The sequence below is a fragment of the Scleropages formosus genome, chromosome 24, assembly GCF_900964775.1.
Source record: "Scleropages formosus chromosome 24, fSclFor1.1, whole genome shotgun sequence".
Taxonomy (NCBI): domain Eukaryota; kingdom Metazoa; phylum Chordata; class Actinopteri; order Osteoglossiformes; family Osteoglossidae; genus Scleropages; species Scleropages formosus.
Window position 1 is genome coordinate 6032050 of NC_041829.1, and position 24059 is coordinate 6056108.

The 24059-nt window shown below is 46.1% G+C and overlaps 1 protein-coding gene across 7 annotated transcripts in view; it reads right to left on the bottom strand.

The window, feature by feature from the left end:
* LOC108936537 (SH3 and multiple ankyrin repeat domains protein 3-like) overlaps positions 1-24059 on the bottom strand; it is a 205775-nt gene that overhangs the window by 87164 nt on the left and 94552 nt on the right. For all 7 annotated transcript variants that reach the window (XR_003797304.1, XM_029248682.1, XM_029248683.1 and 4 more), the window contains 6 exons: positions 23867-24018; positions 23043-23210; positions 18672-18788; positions 11723-11800; positions 7522-7588; positions 3037-3352 (listed from right to left, as the gene is read on the bottom strand). Coding sequence is in view for 6 of the 7 variants with exons in the window: in XM_029248682.1 (XP_029104515.1) it covers positions 3037-3352; positions 7522-7588; positions 11723-11800; positions 18672-18788; positions 23043-23210; positions 23867-24018 (898 nt within the window). In the remaining variant the exon portion in view is untranslated. The remainder of the gene's footprint in view (positions 1-3036; positions 3353-7521; positions 7589-11722; positions 11801-18671; positions 18789-23042; positions 23211-23866; positions 24019-24059) is intronic.

The following is a 24059-nucleotide window of genomic DNA, read 5'->3' on the forward strand; positions in this document are numbered from 1 at the left end:
GACTTGAACCCCAGACCCACCGGAGAGCAAGACCCGGTCAAACCCGTTGCGCCACCACACCCCTCTTCAGTAAATAATAAAAAGAAGGAATTTTATTTGTGCAAATTTCATCAACTGCTCATCTGACACAGGTTTGCAGTGGTCCAGGGCCTATCTGTAAAAAATAGTGTGCAAAGCAGGGTACACCAAGTAGGGTTAATTCTACTATTTTTTTTTATTAACTTGGAACAGCACTGCAATGTATAAAATTACTGCATATAAAAAAGTCGCTCATCTCCACAGCTTCCTGTCCAGCACTGTCTGATTCATCTCAAACACATGGAATGTTCCTCATCTTATTATCGATCGCTGATACTGAGAAACACTAGATAAGCGCTATTAACACTGTGGAAGTGAGTTGAATTAATCCGATCCAAAATCTGGGCCGGAAGGCGCTTGGGAGAAACTCATCAGTCAACTTCCAATGACTTTAACCTTAAAAGGGATGATGATGATGATGATGATGATGATCTTTGAAATGCGCATTTTATTGATAGGACCTGAACAGGCAGGTTTACACTACTGCTCTCGATTCTCAACAGCACAGCGTTGCCCTTGCCGATTGCCAGTATGGAGTGGCCTGAGTCGTGGGGCTTAGGGTGCAGGGGGTGTCGCACATCACCTTGATGGATATACCACGATTCTAGCGGCATCTGACCGCAGCCCAAAACACCTCCGGTTCCGTCTCGGTGCTGCCCGCCGAACCTCATTACACACCACGGCCATGTAACAGCGGCACCGGCATCCGTAGCCGTACCCATCAATCACAGTAATAGTCTCAACGGGAGAGAATAAATAAATAAGGAAATACAAATAAACCTTTCTTATCACTTTTACATCCATAAATGTACGGGACAGTATGAGTCACTGGAAAGCCATACTTTATAACTTTAATGTTTCATTATGTAAAATACGTCTCGATGAATGTCCGCGTCATCACATTCTTTGCATGTGCAAATGTGCTAGGCAGATAGAGTGTTGTCTATTACACCAGTTTAAAAATGTTTTTAACTTAGAGCTATTTGTAGAACAGTGAATATTTATGTTTTACTAGGTTGTTCCCTACATCCAGTGTAGTCCTTTGCAATTGTTGGTTATAGTTCATCTACTTGGCTTTCACGTCACTGATGCTTCCTCTCCAAAGCGACTTGCAGTGTTAAGCTTCTTTGTTTTATTTACCCTTTTACATAGCTGGGTAACTTTTACTGTATGGGTTCAGGGTACGTACCTCAATAAAGGGTACTACAGCAGGAGGTGGGATTCCAAACCTGGGGCTTTTTAGTGGAAGGTGGCAGTTCTAACCACAACACCACCTGCTGCCCCCTCCCTGAACAATTCCGATAGAGGTGTAAAATAATACAGTAATAAAAAGTATTAATAGTAATAAATAGAAAAAGTGCAAATATTCTTTGTTTTCACTGTGTTTTGAAAGGATTGCTTGAGTTCACATAGAGTGTTAAGATACACTTTGCAAATTTTTTTTGGGTCAGAAACAGGAAGAACTAACTTTTGCAAAGGCAGCAGGTGGCATAGAGGTTTGAATGTGAAGGACCCAGGTTTGAATCCCACCTCCTTCTGTAGCATACTTGACCCAGGTATTTAAATTTAATTGCTCCAGTAGAAATTACTCAGCTGTGTAAATGGGTAAAACACAGTAAGCATCTTAAAACTACGCCGTTTTACAGAAACATGCCGGCTAAATGAATAAATGTAAATGCGCCCCGCAGCGAAGAAAAAGGAAAACGACACCAAGATATATCAGTGCTTTCTTTGTTGTATATGACCGGAGTGGGGACCAGGAGTACTCGGAAAAAAATATTCAGGGGGGACACTGTCACATTCCTGCCCCTCCGAGTACAACACCACACACGGTGTTCTGCCAGTTACCCGAGGCCTTTCCCGCTCTCCATGGCGATTGTTATTAAAGATGTCCATCTGGTCCATCATGCTCTGCAGCCTGGGGGAGTCGCCATCACCTGCCTGCTCCGCAGATCCTCTCGCTCCCCCAGACTCTAAGAACTACCTACCGGCTGGCCGCTAATACAGGTTCCCGGCCGCTCACTGGGCTTTCGTGCGATCTGCCATTTTGGGCTCCCTTCCGCCCCAAAGTCGCGTTCAGGGACAGGTCAAGTTTGTTCGTGTTAAAAGCTACCCTGAGACTTCATTTTAAATTTTAAATCACTGCGACAGAAAAGAGGACACCTTGGAGAACGGCTCAGTCCTAAAATAGCAATAAAACCTGACGGCAGCTGGGGTGGTCAAGGTGTACATAAATAACTTTCCAACTTTGAATTTAAAGAATGATGGGTGCAACAAGCCAAGCAACTAAGTCTGAATACATTTACAAAGTGCTGTGAATTTAGGCGGTGGGGAAAAAACATGTAATTCAAAATCCCCGGGGTCACGGCACATTCCTGAGATCGGGCTGACTTCTTTGCAGAATAAACTGAACCCTTGCGTTACGAACGTTACGAAGAACAACTATCATTTACATTTTTTTTTTGTTTAAATACTACTTTCCAGAAATGTTTTCAGTTTTTCGTTGGAGAGAAAATGTTACCTGCATTTCAATGTCCAGCCAATAGTTGGCAGTATAGAGCAACCAAACAGAGCTGCACGTGTCTTTTACGTTAATAAAAGGCAAGAAAAAATCCAGGGCGGAACAGTGTCCTGACCATGGCGTTCCCTTTCTGACACCCTCTGTTTCCAGGATGTGCTCTGGAAATTAGCTAACCTGCATAGGACGACCAGCTGACGTACAAATAAAGCATTATGGCTATAGTCATAGCTATAGTTTTTACAGACTGTAGAGTGTACATAAATCAAGAGGCATGTATATTACGAAGTGTTTGACACAGTGGACAGATATATAAATAAAACGAGTTACAAACAAACCTCTGATGCCAGTTGTGTTCATAAGTTCAGGACCCAGCATAATAAGTATGCATGCAGAGATAGAGGCTAGACTGAAAGAAGAGCAGGTGATGGGACGCCCACCTGAGGCGACCGCGGGTGTGCCGCCGCAGGCTCAGCTTGTCGGCTTCCTCCTGGACACACTGCAGCGAAGGCGAGCGGGTGTGTGAGCTGCGCGAGCTGCCCGTGCTCTGCAGGCTGCTGTCGGCCACCTCGGCGGGGGGCTGGGCGGCCAGCGGGGGCAGGCTGCGCAGAGAGGGTGCCGGTGAGCAGGAAGGCCGGCCTTCTGCATTCAGGTTGTTGTCGCTGGCGGAGCGCAGAAGGGAACGCGGGGATGTGAGAGTACCGCTGCCCGTGACCCGCCGCCGGTTGGTGTAGGACGGGGTTTCCCTGAAAGGCACTGGGAGAAGGTACGGGACACAGATGAGGCGTTATACTCACGCAACAGGAGATGCTACCAACGAACCCCATACTTATGATAGGTGGGGTTATTTTAACAAGGCAGCAGGGGGCGTAGTCGTTAAAGCAACAGGTTCAAATCCCACCTCCTGCTGAAGTACCTTTGATCGAGGTACTTACACTGAACCGATACAGCAAAAATTACCGAACTCTATTAATTGGTAAATCATCCTAACCGGCTTAACATTCTAAGTCTCTAAGAATTAATCTGAAATAAATATTAGTGAAGCCAATGTTATTTTGAACAAATCTTTGGGACGCACCCACTCTGACATTCTGAAAATACATCATGGACTCGAAAAACAGACAGACACTGACCGTTAAGTTTCCAGAAAGGTCAAACGAAGTGCAAGAGATGTTAACGTAGCCAAACCCTGCAAAAACACGTTCAGCTAGTCTTCGATACATCAGAAAAATCCTGTCATCCAAAGAACTGTCATTTGGGTAACTAAAGACAAACAGAATTTTTTTTTTGGCTAAAATACTTTCTGTTTTACTGTTTTTAGAAGCAATGGAGACATGCTGACTAAAGTGAAATCACAAAAACTGGATACACTGGCTCTCCCTGCCTGATTTCATTGACTGAGAGGTGGTGGCTCTATTTAAGAACAAATCAAGTTATGAACAGACTTCTGGACCCAATTGCATTTGTGAGTTGAGGACCTGGTGTAGTAGAAAACATGATTACACCAGACGGGTCATTGTGTGATGAGGGTTAAATTTGATCAGCAATCTGCTATTGATCTGATTAATTATATATATTGCTGCTCCTCAATGGAGCCAGAGAGGTTAAGTGATGGATGGACACATTCACTCCTCATACAACCAATCACAGAGACAGCTTTGCCCCATTTTTCCACAATCTCCTGCCCTCTGATTGATGACCTGTCACGACACTGTGACGGAGTCACTTCTGACCGGCTCCAGGTACTGGGCCGTCCCGGCAGTAATGACCTATTGATTCTCCACTATGCTGTTCATCACAGAGCTGCTGTGCAGACGCTGCGGATCTGCACGATGCTACCAGGATGGATTTGGAAATTTTAAAGTGTTGGCAGTACGAGGTCTTGCAACCAGCTGACTAGGTCCGAACATAAAAAATGTTCCTAAAACAAGACAAGGTGAGGAAGGTTAAAAAAAAAAAAAAAAAATAAATAAATAAAGTATACACACGCGGTCCTCCACTCGTGATGGGGGTTCTGTTTCGACAACCCCGTCAAATGTTAACTTTGTCCTTAGTCATAAAACCACTTTCACACCATTGCAGGAACCATAAAGATATTAAAATAATTATCATGCACAAATGCTACATGGTATAATAGGGCTTTCTTGTATTTCACACATTATTTGTGTTAAAATCCTATTAACATAAAACTATAATTTAAATGCCGTAAAAATAAAATTGAAAACAATATGGATGATTATAAATACTTCAGTTAATACTACAAAGTACTTAATAATGGATATTCATTTTTTCGCTTGCTAGCCATAATAAACAGAAAGTAATTTGAAGGGAATCGCAAACAAAAAAATTTAGTGAATAAAACGCAGAGCTGTGGTCAGTGTTACATGTTATAACAAAATTTCAGGACTTCAAAATAATATAATATGGTTTACGGGGTGGATGTTATAAGTGAAGGTCATCGTAAGTCCCGAACGTCATAACTCAAGGACAACCTCTATTTTGAAAAGTGTATTGAAGCTAAGCAACTTGAACATTTTATAATGTAAAATCAGTAAGCTGCTATAAAAAGATGAGCATGCATGGCTGTACATGGACATTTGAGCAGTGAAACAGACACAGTTGGAGAGAAAAAATAGACAGTTAAATTAAGTAAAACGCTAAAGCCACATGTAAACATAATGGTGACATGAACAGCGTGGTACAGCATGGTACAGGGATTCACAAACTGTGTTTGGGTGCACAGCCAAGGAATGCCAGCTGTGCGAACAGACTGTTACACACCTGTGTTTCTCATGCATGGGCACAGATCCCTAAGATTATGTCACACACCCCTCAGGTGTGTGTGTGTGTGTGTGTAACCTCTCTGCAAGTTCGCATGCATCTGACAGGGGTTAATCATTGGTATCGCCCGTGAAATCGATATACCCAGGCTTCCATTCCCTCAATGGTTTGTTTTTTGTGGAGGTAATATTTACATATCTCTTCCCCATAAAGGATTTTTGGAAATTTTTAACACATCTCCTGAATGAAAAGAAATTACTTGTTTAGGCATATGATTATTTGTCCAAAGAATGAATTAGTAGTTTCCGCATGGTTACTTAATGACGCATTTCCTTGGGTTTCAGATGTGTAACTACATGCTTGTGTTTCTCTTGCATACAATGAAGGAATAGTGCAAATGAGTCACACTTCCCACTAACAAACCAAAGGAATACTTTATTACTACATACTATGAAAAAAAATAATGCAAAAATAAAATCACATACAAAAACCAACAAAATTCCACTCTAAAAATATAACCCAAGTTCTTTCGATTCCTTCTATCAACACAGATACAAAATACTGCCGGGTCAGGGGTTCGAGTCCTGCTCGAGGTGCCTTGTGATGGACTGCTGTCCCGCCCTGGGTGCGTCCCCTCCCCCTTCAGTCTTGCACCCTGTGTTGCCGGGTTAGGCTCCGGTTCGCCACGACCCCACTTGAGACAAGTGGTTTCAGACTGTGTGTGTATGCATATGTGTGTGTACAGTGCTCCTTGAAATTAACCCTTTCTATCTCTTAGTTTTACCTCGAAATGGTTATTTAAATGCAATCAGTCTTTCTCATCTGACATCATAGGTGTATAAGGACAAATTCCATATGATGCTTTAGAGGAAATCATGTGTGTAGGAGAAACATAAAAAGTATTGCAGGCAAAAATAAGTGAACACCAAGTTGCACTGGTTAAACCAAATAGGTAGGTAGAATCAGCTGTGTGAATAATTCAGAAATGAATCATCATTTATATATGTATTATTGTAATATTTTTATATTTGTATGAATTCTTTTAATTATATAATTTATAATTATTTATATTAATTATAATTTCAATCATTCATAAATTTGTTTATTTTAATATTGATAGCGGTTGTAGATATTGCATTGCATAGATAATATACATTTATATTCATATATTTTATTCAAGCAATGACCATCCTTTCAGGGTTCGCACGCTTAAGCGACGCTATATATGTTGTTACATTGTAATCCATGGTGTTTTTTTTTCTCATTGCTAAAATAGCACGGTAATAATCGTCGCAAGCGAGAACGATAGGAGGATGAATATTTATGTTTTTCTGACGCAGCGCATGGTTGTGTGATGCCTGGCGGGAAAGTAACCAGTTTAAGGGCTCCTATCTTTCCACTGCGGGCCTTATGGAAATTGACTGTGCCTCCATGTGCTGTTAACAGGACATCATTGGTTACCAACGCGGTATCGGGCCCAGCGGTCAGCGCGGCGGAGTGCACTCGAAAGCCAAGATAAAGAAGGGTAAACAACGGTTCCGTTTCGGAAGAGCCACGAGCTGTTTCTTCCATCAAACAATTTATACATCAAAGGGATTAAGTAATGGGCCGAAATGCGCCGCCACGAACGCTGCGGTTCCCGCATCCCTCTACTTTATTAAGAGAATGCGAACCGCTTTGGAATTACGCTCGGTCGTTTTTCAAAACAAACGCGGGGAAGGAAGCGGCTCCGCATTACAGCAACTCCGGATAACCTCGGCGGGAAGGTTCCCTCGGGGATCTAGTCTAGGTCATAAGTACACGCGGTGTTGCAGCGGCAGAAGAACTTGTCAGGTAATCGGGGGAGCAGAAAATACCAGCAATACTGCTCAACGGAGTTAAATATAAGGTGGCATGAACAGTGGCCGTGCCGCACCCCCACGGGTCCCCTTCTTTACGCTGATGCTGCATGATAATTTTAAGTGTCCATTAGGAAACATTTCCGGCAATAGGTTTGAACCTGCTGCCCAGATGTTCATTAGAGCATCCCGAGCACTTCGGCCTGCGCACGGATTCTAATCTCTGGCTGCGGAGGCAACCGGTACGGTCCTCTGCGATCGACTCCACCACCGTTGCTATGGCGATACATCCAGCATCCCACTTACCAACATCTGACGGTTTGTGAATCTTGATAATTTCAGCCAGATCAAAATTCCCAGCTATTATGGCAACCTGCACAAAGACAAAGATACAAACAGGGTGAGAAAAGGGATCTCACACACTGTATGTGTTCAGGAGGAAACTGTAAAGAGCTGGAAACACCCACTCCATAATGAGGTTTATTTCATGTACTACAAGATTACAACTCTTAACACCATTAAATTATAAAGAGAGAACCGAGGCCGAGTGTTTTTGCAGGGTTGAGAAGTCGCTATGTTAACCTCCGCATTTCCGACCGTGCAACGAGAGAAAAACGATATGCGGTAGTACCTATAAGAGACACTGGAACCGCATCTATTGCACTGCGCTGTATTATACTGGACTCTCGCAAGTACAGACCAATACCTCTGAGTGACCTCGATAGCAGGAACAGTAAAGATCTACTCGTGTGTGTTCCATGGTGGGATACACTGCCTGCTGTGCAGCGGTATGCAAAACGTTATTAAAAGTTATTAATATACGTTTATTAATAGACGCTTTTCTCCAAAGTGAGGTACATCTCAGAGTAAACAAACATAAACTGATATGTTAGGAGCGTGCACACCCCCCCCCCCCCCCCGTTCAGTGGAAGCTTGTTGGTTTTCGAAGTCATGTTCACACGTTTTTTTTTTTCCTTCCTTCCAGATTTCCTAACATTGTTTGTCCGAAGAGAGGGAGGGGGAAAGTATAATATTTATTTCCGTAACGGAATCGAGGACAGCGTGTATCAAATAAAGATTAATGCATTAATACCATCCGGTCATTCTGGACACACTCTCTGGGCAAAGGATCAGCTGCTAAATTTACTCTCTTCATCTTCAGTTTTAATTCTGTAGAGTACGGCGCCGTGGGGGGGGGGGGGGGGGGGGGGGGGGGGCGGTTCCATATTGCAAGTCTCACTCTACTCTCAATGAACGCACGTGTCGACTGGAGAAGACGGCGACGCCATAGCACCCTTTCGGCGTTTACATTCTCGAAAGGCTTGTCAAAGGCATGACGTATCATCATAACAGTTCCCTTATTTAAGTGCGGCTCAATGCGGGGGTAGCGGTACGAGGGAGACGGGGGCGGGAATTTCCACTTCCCGGGGACAATGCCGGTCCCCGTCCTTATCTCGTACTAGAGTAAACATGGACAGCTACAGCTCAATATGGTAAGAGGCCTACAGCCGAGGGACTTAATTACCTGAGAAATACATGCCCAGCGGGACATTTCAGTGCCCGGTGCTGTAAACCCATTACGCAAGAGTAAACATGTTTACAGAGGAAAGGAAATGTTTCTGCCGCGGCTCGTGTGATTCACCGGACGAGTTTAAACATTATCGAAACGGACTCGACGGCTGCTTCCCCAAGCGATGACATAAAAACTGGACCCGCACACCTGAACCCGGGGATCCCGCCGTGAAACGGTACCCTCGATCCATCGGGGCCCTTGGAACCGGTCTGCGGCGCTTCAATTGAGAGGTTGTTCGTAAACAGTCTTCCTCTCGACCCAATTAAGCTCTTGCTCGGGTGTTTGTTGCAGCAGCTGTTTGGCAGGTTCAGTGGTGCTTGGAACTACGATTTTTATGTGTTTATTTCATAGTATTTTCTTTGCATCCATCCATCCATCTTCCCAGTGATTCATTCATCTACTCACTCATCTCTCCATTCATTTACCTACTCATCCATCCATCCATCTATCTATCTTCCCACGGATTCATTCATCTTCTCCCCATCTCTTCATTCACCTACTCATCCATCCATCCATCTTCCCACTGATTCATTCATCTACTCACCCATCTCTCCATTCATTTACCTACTCATCCATCCATCCATCCACCCATCCATCCCAGCACCACCTCTGCCTCAACCTATAAGAAATGTCAAAAACTCCACAGCAGGCCATATTCTGACTGACATGTTCACATCTCGTGACATGGTATTTGTCGAACGCGTGTCGCCGATTGCCCCTGATGACCCTCTTGTGACATACAAGTGAACTCCACCTCCCAACAGCCTGTGGCTCTGCTCTGATGGCTTGTTCCGCAACCCATCTGTCCTACACTTCGACGCTGTGCGGTGACCTTTCCTCATTACCCTGAACATCAATTAATTTCACACGATGGCCATTCTTCAGTAAACGCACAATGCTAATGGCTGTCTTGAGGTTTCACTGTTTGCTCCCTTTGCTGCATGAAGGCCATACTGGTCAGTGGACAGCATCCGTGAAAGATGGTGTGTATTCCCTCAAGGTGCTATCACTATGGTGGTCATTTTCGGCTCAGATCACGTCGAAAATCCATCTTCTTTATAAATGCTGCTGGTCCCTTGGAGGTGTCTCCGCTGCAGGGGTTGTTGCTCAGCAAGCCGTGCGACAGGAAAGAGTCCAATGCGGCACCGGAACTCGCCCTTCTGACCGACCTCCCCGACTCGCCCTTTGCTCACTGAAAAGTGACTCGCGGACGACTGCTTACTGTGAACAGGTTGCGCTCGGTGTCCCCGCTTGGCCAGACACAGGTTTGCTGAGCCAAACTAAGTGCTTTTCCCCTTCTTTATGTGCTAAAATGTTCAGAAAATAGCAGCGACTGATACGTGTATCTTAAAAAACCGAAAAACCCGAAGTGTTGAAACAAAATCCTTTCCTTCCACGAAACGCCTCTACAGAAGAAAAGGTGGTTAAGGCTGCAGGGGGAGTCATCCCTCCACAAGTCCACTGCAGAGACCCCCCCAGTTCCACCTGTTTAACCCTCTCCATCTGCATGAATAACCGTGATTATGAATTAACATGCATAACGCTATGCGGCTCGGGCTGACAAGCGCTGTCATAAAAGTTACAAAGAGCTTTTCTTTTATTGTATTTATCTGATGAATTGCAGCGTATGCTTTCCCATTTTATTCCCCATGTTTCCCCAAAAAGGGGATCAGAGGATCCAAGCGGAACATCTGTTGACTAAAGCTGGGGTGCTGCCTGAATGCCACGTCTCTATTGGAATTGTCACAGGTGCCAGACCATCGAGGTCTCCTCCATGGGTCACAGCTGTCCAGATAGAACTATCTGGTCGACCCACGCTGGTGGGGACCGAGGGGTCACGTCCAGCTTGGCTATGGACCAGCATTAAACCAGAAATAGTAGCCTTGATTTGTTACCATCTGAGGGGCCCAAACAGCGGAAGGTTATTTTCTAGAGTCCCAGGATAATGACCACAACTAGAAACCTTGAGGAGGATTCTTGGATAAAAAGCAATTTTGTCTGTGGAGGGAGACAGAGAGATGTGAACCTAAATGTACTGAGAACTGTGTTCGGTACAGGTGACCGTACAGAAGGACACAAATTTCTACAGGTTTCTCTGACCCATGAGGGGGCAGCAAGTGGCGGAGTGGTTGGAGCTAAGAGCTTCTTTCCGTTTATACATTTGGGTATTTTTCACTGTATCAGTTCAGGTTGAGGGTGCGACAGCAGGATGGGGGATTTGCACCCAGGTGGTAGTAATAATGCCTATGCCCCAGGAGGGGTGAAAGGCAGAAGGGAAGGTAATAATAACAGTAATAATAACAACACAATATAATAAAAAATTTTTTTTTTCTTTCATTTTCCATTCAGTTTTGTTAGATGAAACATATTTTTTTGTTAGTTCGTACTATATGTCAGTGTTTAGAAAAATATTCCACATTGTTGAAATTAGCAAATTTTGGCCAGTTTTGACACTGGGTTCCGAGCATCACATGTTGCAGTACCTTTTATGATCTGATGTTTTCTAGAATGTTCTGGTGCCTTCTAGAATTGTCCAACGGCAAATGACTGTCAAAGAACTAGTGGTATTTTTGTAATTGGTAAACTTCCACTAATCGTGCTTAACGCAAAAACTGAAATAACGGAGAACTTCGGAAGTTTTTTTTGTGGCGTATGATAACCACCCAGATTGAAATACCCTCTCCTGTTGCAGTGTCCTCGATCAAGGTATTTAAGCCCGAACCGATGCAATAAAAATTACTCAGCTGTATAAACGGGGGAATCACTGCATGTCACTTTGGAGAGAATTATGAGCTCTTTGAAAGAATAAGTATCTAAATCACTAAGTCCTGTGAATTTATATATATATATATATATATATGTGTGTGTGTGTGTGTGTGTGTGTGTGTATTTAGCTGTGACACTTCAGCAAGAGCACAGGTAACTTTCACCCACCTGGAATGCCGTTTGACTGTTGTAGTTCTTAATTTCTTTATTAGCCCCCCGAAAGAGAAGGACCCTTGCACAGCTATCCTGAAAAAGAAAACACAAGCGGGTCACCATGGTTACAACATCCATGCGGTCAGTTCTTTGAGGCCTAGGTGCTGTAGTAGACGACAATTCCAGGGGGAACCTGGACCAGTTTGCTCAGCTGGTACGGCACTTCCAGAACTTTCCAGCTGGCATCCACCATGCACACTGCTACACGAGCACAGACACATCATCACTTATCACATCCAAATCTGCCCCATCCTCCTACTCTCCCTCTAGGACAAGAAGAACGGACAGATGACGCACTTCAGGCTTGCGAAAAACTCGACCAGGATTGTGGCCCTTTTAAGGGCAGGAAGGAAAAACAACAGTTTGATCCGTATCGACCGAGGTCACTGCGGTGGGGCGCTGCGCTCGCTTTGTCTGAGGCCTCCAGCTGTCATCTGGAGAACACCACTGCGCAGATGATGAGACAGAAGGGGGAGCTAAAGAGGACAATGAGCTGGGAAACCTGTCGATCACACTCCAGAGGGGGGAGACATGTGGAGGTGAAGGATGACCCAGCGGTCCAGAGGTAGGTGTGCCAGTAAACAACAACGGGCAGCCGAAACGCTCGCTCGCTATCGTTAACCGCACGTCCAAGTCACGGTCGTGGTGATCCAGAGTCTATCCTGAGAAGACTAGAGAGAACAGCCAAGAAAAAGAAGATCCGATTCAGACCAGATTCGACTCCCGTACTTGGAGACTGTTTGCTGGTCCACTAGGGATAAACGTTGTGTTTAGGGTTCTGATCTAAAAGCGACATCGGAAGCGGAGCCCATGCTGAGCTGGTGCACCTGCACTGTAATGTGAGGAAGACAAATGCGGTGTTCAAGTTGAGGACCCCAGGAGCCAGGTGGCCTTTGTGACAATCAGCATCCCGCAGCAATAATGACCCCCTACCCCCCCCATGCACCGCCTCCTCATGCCCTGGATGGTGTAATTAGCTACCCCACGGCTTCTGCTGAGACCAATTAGACAGGATGTGATGAAGGCCTCCAGCCTGCTGCGTGTCATTCCTCCCCCTGGATACAGGACCATGTCGCCGAATCCTTAATGACCAAACACCCATCATGGAAAAACAGGGACCGTAGGAACTCGTGCAAACACGCTGCTGTGGGTTGATGGGAAGGATGCGCCATCAAAGGGTATGAGAACCAGATGATACCTCACGTCCTTGAAATATCAGGAGAGTGGGAGTCGCTGGTGACCTTTGAAGCTTTTTGGTGACCATGGAGCGATCACATTTCCACAGGTCATTCAACTCGGACCAAAACAATACGTGTGGCTCACAAAAGGGTCAAGGAAGTAAACTGGCCTTAGCCAGATACCCTCCTGCCTTTCGACATGGGTTGCGATGCCTGGATATCCATGTCCTTCCCACGCATCCTCAGGCTACTTTAGTCTGGCCCTTTGGGTTGTGGGAAGGGCCTCCAGCTTTGGTCCCTCCTCTATCGTCAAGAAACATCCGGAACAGTCCTTTAGCAGTGGTCTCCCTGGACGTCCTCACCCAGCTCACACTGGGCATCTGGCTTCTCCTCCTCCTCCCGCTGCCGCTGACTCACGGATCTCCAGAACGTGGTCCCTCTGGGGGTTCATCGAGACCTACTCGCAATCTGTGCGGTATTAATCACACGCAGCTATGACTCAGCTGGCACGGGTTCGAAGGCACTCGGCACAACGGGACAAAAGCTTGGAATTAAAATGAACTTTGCAGGGTGCATTCTCCCAAGGCCGTACACCTCCAAGGCACCACTGTGCCCATAATGCACTGGAGTAAATAAATATTACATCTAGACAGGTGCATAACTAGAAAAAAAAGGAAATAAAAGGGAAGAAAAAAATTGAAAAATAAAAGGAGAAAATGCTGCTCGGTGCCAATTAGTCTCTCACTTCCTCCATCTACCGGATGGACCTGTGGCCCTGGATTTGGGGACACTGGACAGTAACAGTGTGAACCTGGGATGAGCGAAACCAAGGACACAACAGGTTTGAAGAACATCAACCTTGATTTAACTGGAACGCAAAGGCATAGCGGATAACGGGGAGAAAAAGGAAAATAAACCTGTTTATTTTTTTCATCACCTATTTTGCAGTACTGTACCCCATTGCACAGTCCAATGACCTGTGCTGTACAATTACACAGCAGCAAAGTGTTACACTGCCCCCTTGTGGTCAAATGCAACAATGACAGCCTGTGCACATTGGAAACTAATGAAACAATTATTCAAAGTATAACCTTGAAGACAAAATAAGATTACAAGGAAAACATTGCTCGGAATTACTTAGAAGACCTTGGCCTTAATGAATAATGCATAATCCCTGCCAGCCTTTCAGAAACACTGTCACTGAGCTAATAAGCAATGACTCACTGTAAAAAGTCTGGCGCGTTTTTAATTACTACTTTAATTGCACGTTCACAATGCCCACAACTTCCGATTTTAGCTGCATGCAAACGAGCAAAGACTTCTTTACTGGAATAATATGGACTCATTGAGTGTTAATGAAATATTAGAGAATTCTATGGTGGGGGGGGGGGGGGGTGGGGGTAGAACACACAGCACCACTGGATTGGACATTTCTGACCCCTTTGCCTTTAATGAAAAGATGATTAATGAAAATACACAATGATAATAATGATTAGAAATACATGATTAGATAACGATAGTTAGAGACAGATGGACAAGCCACGAGACAAGTGCGAGATGTTTTTCTCTCTGTTGTTGGACTAACTGGGCCGCAATGGCTGTGTCTCTTCAGGGCAGAGTCAGTGCCATCCGGTCAAATTTGACCCTCGGCCACCACTTGTATCCTTTTCATGGTACAGGACTGTAAGGATGTAATTTAGGATCGAGGATAAATTTCAACCCCCTGCTCTCTCACTTCTCTAGGGGTGAGTTTTGGTGAGAATTAAAATCTAAAAAAAACTACATCATCATATTCCCAACTTCGATTTGAACATGCAATATTGCAAAACATTGCGGAAAGCCCACAACTACAAAATTGTATTATGCTTCAAATTACAGATTATCTATTACAAATATTAAATATTAATACAAGCAACTGATCTGTTTCACCGGATAAATGATGAATAAACAGCTTATATTGGAAAGGTAAGCAGAGTTTATCAAAATGGACTGGAATGGATTTGCGCTTTCAGTCCACAAACTATTTAGACATTTAATGAAGCGACATTCTTTTCTTTACCAAGACTGTACACAAAATCATAAGTTACAGTTATGAAACTGACAAAGAGCCCTTCACACCTGTACTGTATTTGATTTGTTTATTATTGTGTGTTGAGAAATAAACAGGTAAATAATGCACACTAAAACGCAGGTGTAGAGGAAGAAAAGAAAATGTGAATAAGAATGTAAAGAGTTAAGTACAGTGGCTCCATTGGAAGAGACAGGAAGGGAATGTAACACCTGTCCACTAGGGGGAGACAGATCAAAAAAAAAAAAGGTGTGTTTTTTTTTTTTTTTTAAAGGGCCAGCAGTCATCACCAGGCAGTAGGAGCACCTGCGTTTCGCACACATCTGAAACGATCCGGAGCAGAACTGCGTGTAATTCCCGCCTCTTCCGGAAGCTATCAGCAAGCAGCGAGAGCTTACGTTCTCTTAACACCCCCAGAGCTTCTGAACCGCTCAGTGGCACTCTGAAATGTCACCTGGCGGCCGGCGGCCTTTTCTCTCACACTGCACTAACCCCAAGTCTGCTGTTCCGGCAGTAATTGTTTCCATGAATAAAACTTTACACCAAATTATCAGCCGGTGGGGTACAAAGTCCAAGCAGTCCCAGCTGAAGACGTATAAATACGCAAAATTTTTAAATCGAAGTACATATATTTTCAAAACTGAACTAACTGGCGATGCGGGAGAGCAGAGAGAGACACATGGCTGGATTCTTCTAGATGTGGGCTGGCATCTTCAACACGCCTCTACCCTCCGCACCCCTGAGTCCCGCCCACATCATGGCCCCGTGTAAATCGATGCAAACAAACAAACCACAATAGACATATGTATAGCCCATCAACATATAGTCACACGTTCATACCAAAATCTTTCTCATGTGATGTCGGGTAAACGGACAAGCGCTGGGTGGGTTTCCATTGCCCAGTGTGTTGTGTTGTGCTGTACTGTGAACGCGGGCCATTATCTCACAGCGCCGGGTACTCGGCCCCCGCTCGCCGGCCTATATTTTATTACATAAAAAGACAATGAGCATGAATCATATAACCTTCCTGCCAGAGCCAATATTTTGCTTTGGAGTCGACGCATGCAAAGACGCTCCGACGGCCACAAGTTGTTACAGCGCTGGGAGCCATTGAGAAAAGCGGGAATTTGTGAAATCCGGCTGCTGTCGGACTGCGAAAAGACCCCCCCCCCCCCCCGACCCCCGACAAGTCCGGTACGCTGTCCTCTACACGTCAAGAAAAGTGAAAACCAGTGCCTGCGGGAGACAAAGCCTTGTCTTACATGGGGGAAGCAGCGGAGCAGAGCATCACCCGGGTTACACGTGAACACTGCTCCGCCCTCGGAAATTATTGATGCCCCCCCCAACAGCGACCGTACCAGTGTGGCCCTGAGGAGTCAGGAAAACAGGTCACTGAACATGAGCGCCCTCAGCGGAAAGGCACATCGGCCTTCTGCTGGGTTCATTCCGAGGGTAAACTTCCTATCGGATTTTGGAGGCCGTTATATCATTGATAGTGTCACAATTCAAGGTTCTTTGGAGTTTCAATAATAAGGCAGAAGGGGGCTTAAAAAGGATGGTTTAGTACCGTAGTACAGAGTCTCCACAGATTGTTACCCCACCAGAAGTGGCTAGCCCTTACTGTTCCTGCAGTCTTCTCTGTTCTTTAGCAGCCACTTGACTCCCTCATGAGGAAAAGCCCATCCAGGGTCATTAACAGCCAATCCCAGCAAACGGAATTTACTGGTAATGGAGGTGCTTCTACCAGTAACTTCCACATCAAGGTAAGGGAGGGCATACAATTAAACAAAGAGTATGTATAGCGTGACTGAAATAAAATCATTACATTTACATTAGTTTATTTAGGAGACACTTTGTCCAAAGCAACTTCCAATGAACTCTATGTAGTGTTAACAGCCCACACACCTTATTCACCACGGTGACTTACACTGCTAGATACACTACTTACACTGGGTCACTCATCCATACATCAGTGGAACACACTTTATCACTCACACACTGCGAGTGAACCTGAACGGCGTGTCTTTGGACTGTGGGAGGAAACCAGAGCACCTGGAGGGAGAACATGCAAACTCCACACGGACCGAGCGGGGATCGAACCCATGTCCTCTCGCACCACCCGGGCGCTGTGAGACAGCAGCGCTACTCGCTGTGCCACCGTGCCACTATGAGACAGTTGTGAAAAACAGAAGTACGCTCCAACAGTCCGCCCTTAAGATGAAAAACCGCTCTGTCTCGCCTTGCGGGCTGGGCTTCAGTCACACAAGACCGGCTCCACGTGATTCCAGCTGCCTTCCTCCTCGCTAAAACTAAAACGCACCCTGTGCTCGATGAAGAGCACTCTCCCTCCTGCTTTCAACGTGCCCCGAACAAGCGACGCGCCATGCATCCTGGCTCTAGAAACAAAGGATGCCTTCTCTCCCTCCACAACTATTATATAGACGTCAGCCAGCGATAGGCTCGGGGAAAGATGGAGCACATCTATGACATCACAGAACACCATAACCGGCTGTCCCCGCGACAGCGGCGTTCAAAGAGCACCCGGCTCAGACGTGAACAATTTCATCCGTCATCCTCTGCCAACAGGCGGCTGCTACAAGGGACACTTTGAATGAATAAGCACTGGTGGGCAGGGTCTTGAAGGCACCACAGGTATAAGGAAGAGCTGAGAGCTCGGTGAAGACACCTGCAGATTCCAACATCGAACATGAGCTACACAACACAGATACTTCCTGTGCAGTTATAATCCATCAGTTGGTAGAAACATGTTAATAAAGTCAAAATGGGAAAGATACAAGTTTCATCTGTTCATGAGAGGAACAGCTTTCATCTTATTTCACTCCCTCACCATCAGTAAGCACTCATGCTAATACAGGGCAATGCTGGTCCAGAGTCTATCTTGGATGTACAAGGTGGTGTAGACTAAGCAGGGTAGCCACAAGATGACCCGATTCTCTCTCTCTTTGTCTCTCTCACACACACATACACACACTCTACAGGCAGTTGAGGTCACCAATTAACCTGAAACTTGACTATAGACTGTGGGAGGAAACAGGAGCACCTGGAGGAAATCCACCGAACACGGAGAGAACAACTCCCACAAACTCGAACCCACGTTCAGTCATTGGAGCTGTGAGGTACCTCGGCTGATTTCGTCGTATTTTAAGAAGTAAATGGTTTGTGTCATAGTTAACTTAATCATGTTACTACATTTCCTTTATTAATATACACTTAACACGTCCCATGTGACTCGTCAATCCAGTCGACAGAGAATTCCTTTAGGGAAGCAGCAACATGAAGTCAAAAGTAACAGTCCATCTGGGTATGATCGGACCTCAGGTGACTGAATACTAGATATACCACCAAAAAAAAAAGAAAAAAAATTCCAGAGTGTGATACAAAGGGGGGAAATCAGAAATTTGGGTTTAAAAAAAAAAAAAAAAAAAAAAAAAATTGATCTGATCTACTTACAATTAACCTTTAATAGTTACATAAGCAATACACTATGCCATTTCCCAGCAGCACATACCTATTGATACGTAAGACAAAATGGAACGACCGGACCCCCGACAAACACCAGTCCAGACTTACGAGGATGACCAGGGGTTAGATTTAAAGTTGGGGATAGTGTTGGGGTTAGGGTTAGAGAAGGCCTTACCTGGTTGTAGAGGGCACAGACGTGGAGTGCCGTGTTCCCCGAAGCGTTCTGCGCGCTCATGTCCGCCCCATAGAACAGGAGATGCTCCAGGTGCTGCACGTGGCCGTGACGACAGGCCTGCAGAAACACGGCACCCCTCATGAGAACGCAGCACGACCCCGACATGCAGCCCACCCACAGCCTTTAGCTGGCCTGCTGTCAGCAGTATCCTGGGCACGAACTCTCTCGCGGCTTTCCGAGATTGCTGTCGGGGGGGGGTGGGGTATGCACAGGTGATCTTTCACGATACTTGCTGATCACGCGGCAGCAGCAATGCTACCTCTTATGTAATAAGCAGGCCCTTTGTAAATATCTGCCAGAGCTGGAAGGAGAGCAGCAAACTCACTTTCACCCTAATAAGAAAAACGTGACTCAACGTGCGTGTGTTTGTGTGCAGGAGTATTCTACCCGCAGATCTTTGCGGAAGGGGTGCACGGTGGTGCAGCGGGTTTGTCCGGGTTCCTCTCTCCGGCGGGTCTGGGGTTCGAGTGCCGCTTGGGGTGCCTGGAGACGGACTGGTGTCCCGCTCTGGTTGCGTCCCCTCCCCCTCCGGCCTCGCGCCCTGTGTTGCCGGGTTAGGCTCTGGTTTGCCTCGACCCCACTCGGGACGAGCCGTTTCAGACAGCGCGCGTGCGTACACCTGCGAGCTCCCTCTGAAGACCGTGTGCCTGTCGGGCATGTGACAGAATATACATGCACCGCACATGCGTGTACAGTGCGACCGGCACAACGCGCCGTTTCTGCCCGCCGTTCCTGTATCTAGACAAGTGCGAACCGCGTGGGAGGCCCTGCGCGTTAAAATGAGCGGCCCACTCCGTCCTTCCTGGCCGTCGCCGTCGTCAGCGAGGAAGGGAGGAGAAGCTTTTCCCTTCCGAAGGAGAACTCTCTCCTCCTATTCAGCGGAGAAGCCATTAATATTAGCACTAATCTACCTTCCGCAGACACGTTTCACATAATCAGCTCCGCGCGTCCTATTATTCTCCGAGTCTCCGTATTACGACTGTAATGAAATGCAACAAAAATGTATTTCCATGGTCGGGGGTTATCAAATATTTCATTGTATACTGCATCGTTCAATATATGTCTGGTCTATAAGCGATTGCGTAATACCCTGACAATAAAAAGAGCTGCTATTGAAAAGGGAATTCATTTTCTTCATTAGTGCTATGTCTGCCACAGGAAGCACAGGACCCCCCCGGTTCACGCACTGCACGGCTATCGCCAGTCAATTGCACCAATTTTCACAATGATTTTATGCGGCCTTTGAGCAAGTACGGGTTATAATGTTCCTCTCTCTCCAATTCAGATGAGCTTCTGGGCTTGGAGCGATTCGCAGGGCTCCGCTGCTGTTGGTTCGAAAGCTGGTGGACGGTCAGCACCGGCGACCCACCAAGATCCATCCTGAGGGTCGTGTCCGTCCGCTCTGGGTTCCCGTCGTCAGTATGCAAGATAAAGATGATTGACAGCTCCACAGGCCTGCCTTCACACAGTCTCTCCTATTACCATAATTACCTGCAGCACCTGCATTGACTGCTCCAGGCTGGCTGCACAGATGGCTGCTCTCGAACATCTGAGAAATGGTCCTGGAAAGCTAAACAAAGCTAGGACCAGATCTCCAGTTTACAACCCGGCATGGTGGCACCGCAAGTAGCGCTGCTGTCTCACAGTGCCTGGGTGGTGCGAGAGGACATGGGTTCGATTCTGGCTCAGGCTGTGCGGAGTTTGCATGTTCTCCCCGTGTCTGTGTGGGTTTCCTCCCACAGTCCAAAGACATGCTGTTCAGGTATGTGAGTGACCGAGAGAGTGTGTTCCACTGATGTACGGATGAGTGACCCATTGTAAGTAGTGTATCTAGCAGTGTAAATCACCTTGGTGAATAAGGTGTGTTTGCTCATAACACCACATACAGTTTGTTGAAAGTTGCTTTGGAGGAAAGCGTCTCCTAAATAAATAAATGTAAATACAATCCCTCTCCTGCTGTAGTACCAGAGTTCCTGGAGATCAAAGCATCTATTCTGAAGTACTCCAATAAAAATTTATTAATGGTTCAATAATTATAAATAGCTTGCCGTACAAATGTCAAATTTCACGCTGCCTTAGACGAAGGAGTCAGATAAATGCAAAAAAGGTTAAAGCTGGGTTTACCTGAGAAAACTCAGGCTAAGCGCATTTTTTATAGGTGCAAGAGGACTTAAATCACTGTACGGCACTGGGTGCCTTCATTTGGAATGCGCCAGTTTTCCCTGTAGCCCTGTGTCAATCGGTTAACATATGTACACACGGCAATGCCAGTAGCCTGAGGCATGGATTTCATAGAGTACAACCCACAGTATAACGGCACGTCTCACAGCCAATAAAATTCCTTCTTCGTTGCGTTTTTCATGTAGCTATTTAAATTTCAGTGAAATGGCAAAATATTGAAGAAGAAAGTTATTTCAGTTTAGTTATCCCATTGCTCGAAGCAGGTCCCTAACACTCCGTGAATCATAGCTAAATGTGTCAGTGTTACTCTTACGGGCGTTCTGCGAGCCGAGCCAGGGAACAGATGAAGACTACGTGAAATCCAATTCACAATGCAAATTACAATTTGCACGGCAATTGAACAAAACTTATTAGGCCAATTAATCTCCTATGGCTGTACAGCGGTAGGAATATGGTTGTCAACTCTGCTTATTAACAGAAGGTTAAAAAGCTTAAGTCCCTGCAGGTGCCCTTCCTTTGTCTTGTTACCCAACGTGAGATCTACAGAAGTCATGATGGATAAGTGCGCAAATAAAGATGTTTCCAGGTCGCATTGTGAGGCTGGGCTGCCATCACGGAGCATGCAAGGTAACACTCAGCTTATTCGGCCTGCCTGTAGTACAGTGCGTTTTTCCTTTATTGCTTTTGCCCTCCAGTAAAGGAGCACAATTCTCCGCGGTGATTGCTCAGCTCAAGAGTAGAACGGCGGAGAAACGGTTTCGCGATTCAAAAAGCCACGAGAGCCACGGCCGAAAGCGCTGCTGTGAGGATCGAGCGTTATCCGATCGCCGTCGTCTCGTCACGCGAACGTGTCGGATCTAAATAAACGAGGTCCGTTGACAGAAACGCACACCTGGATCTTGGGCGGCAGGGAAGAAATGACAACTGCAGGCGGAACCAGAATGTTCAACTCTGATTTGACTGATCAGCGCGTGGAGGTCACAAAAGCAACCCCCTGGGAGGCAGTCTACCTACACTGACATTTATTCATTTAAGTTAAGCTATTTACACTGATTTACTCATTTATGCAGCATGACCATTTTTACATTTACATTTATTCACTTAGCAGATGCTTTTCTCCAAAGCGACTTCCAACAAACTCTACGTAGTGTTATGAGCCCACACACCTTATTCATGAAGGTGACTTACAGTGCTAGATACACAACTTACACTGGGTCACTCATCCATACATCAGTGAAACACACACACACACACACACACACACACTCTGTGTCACTCACACACTAAGGGGAAACCTTAACAGCATGTCTTTGGACTGTGGGAGGAAACAGGAGCAGCCGGAGGAAACCCACGCAGAGAACATGAAAACTCCACACAGACTGAGGGGGAATCGAACCCACGTCCTCTCGCACCACTCAGGTGCTATGAGACAGCAGCGCTACTCGCTGTGCCGCCGTGCCGCCCATTTTTACTGTAGCTTTTCAGGGTAAGTACTATGATCAGTGGTACCGGAGCTGGAGGTGGAATCTGAACCTGAGTCCTTCAAGTGCAAAGCAGCTTTGAGGGTCTCTGTGAAGAAGACCCCTTTGGAAGCCCCTGGGCTCATTCTCACATACAGGGAAGCCCTAGACTTCTAGGTACTTCTATTCACCGAATGGTGACCGATGAGCAGAGTGTGAGAGTGGACACATTTTTGAGTGTGAAACGGCACACTCACCCCCCCCCCCCCCCCATCCCCACCAAATAGTTGGAGCTCAGCTGCTGTGTTCTGAATCCAGCTGGACAAACAGGGAATGTGTCAAACTGTGCTGGAACACTAATCCTCACCAGGGTTTTGAGATCTGGATGTACAGGAGGAGTTCGAGCAGCAGGTGGTAGAGTGGTTAGAGCTGCTCTCTTGCATGCAAAGAATTCAGGTTTCAATCCCACCCCCTGCTGTAGCACCCTTGATCGATGCATTTACCCTGAACTGATTCAGTAAAATATTTCCCAGCTGCAGGTAAATGACAGGTAAATACGTGTAGGTTGATATTCATTTAGCAGCTGCTTTTCTCCATAAATGTGAATAAGAACCATAGGAGAAGAGCTTCTGAGCGCACAGGGGCACGACAGTAGGGGGTGGCACTCTACCTGGTGGATCTCCTGCCAGCCATTCTCATCCATGCAGCCCAGCTGCGCGTGGTCGTGGAGGAGCAGCTCGCAGCAGTACGGGTCCCCCCCCACCATAGAGCTGTGGTACAGGGGGCTCAGTCCCCTGCTGTCCTTGTAGTCGGGGGACGCACCCAGGTCCAGCAGAGTCTGCGCAGTCAGTGGGAGTGGGAAGGTGGACGTTAAACAAGTGCACCTTTCACATGCTCGACTGCTCAAACTCCACGAAGTGCTCCCCGCAGATGGGAGCAGGGGAAAAACAACAGCGGGGGGTAGAAAAGAAAAAAAAAAAAAAAAAAAGGCAATTACGATGAATCATTGATGAGTAACCCTCAAGCGACAAGCGGCCGAATCGAAGGGAAGCGTCGCCGTCTTCTGGAGGACGATTTCAAGTTCTTGAAAGCACCACGCGCAAACCTCCTCTCATTGCGTTTTCCTTTAAATCAATATTCAGGGATTTGTATTTTTAATCGTCATCCACTGTATGAAATTAGGAAACAGAGATGAGCTGGGTCATAATAACCAGTAATTACTGTTATTATTACCAAAAAGTCACAAAAGACTATTTTAGTATTTAAAAGTATAATAAGGCAGACCAGCTCTTCCTAAAGGAAATTTCTGAATAGACAGGGTTCCCATCAGCGTGGTGATCATTCGTGGCTTTTCAGCTCTGTTGACCTCAGCAGACATGAAAAGAGACATCTTGAAGACATTTTGACGACACTGACATGGTAAGTATGAGATGTGATGCTAAGATGCAAATGAAGTCTGATGAGGAATTCACGGTGGTTGGGGTTTACACTCACGATGAGGGCTGTGTGGTTCTTGCTGCGCACTGCCCTGTGAAGGGCTGTTATTCCATCCTTGGTCCTGAAGTCCAGGTGGGCACCACCGTTCTTCAGCACCTTGATGAGGTCCGCACAGCCCTCCAGCTGGGCTGCCATAGTCAGTGGGCATTCTGCACGTACACACACACAGCTGTATCAAACAGGAGGACTC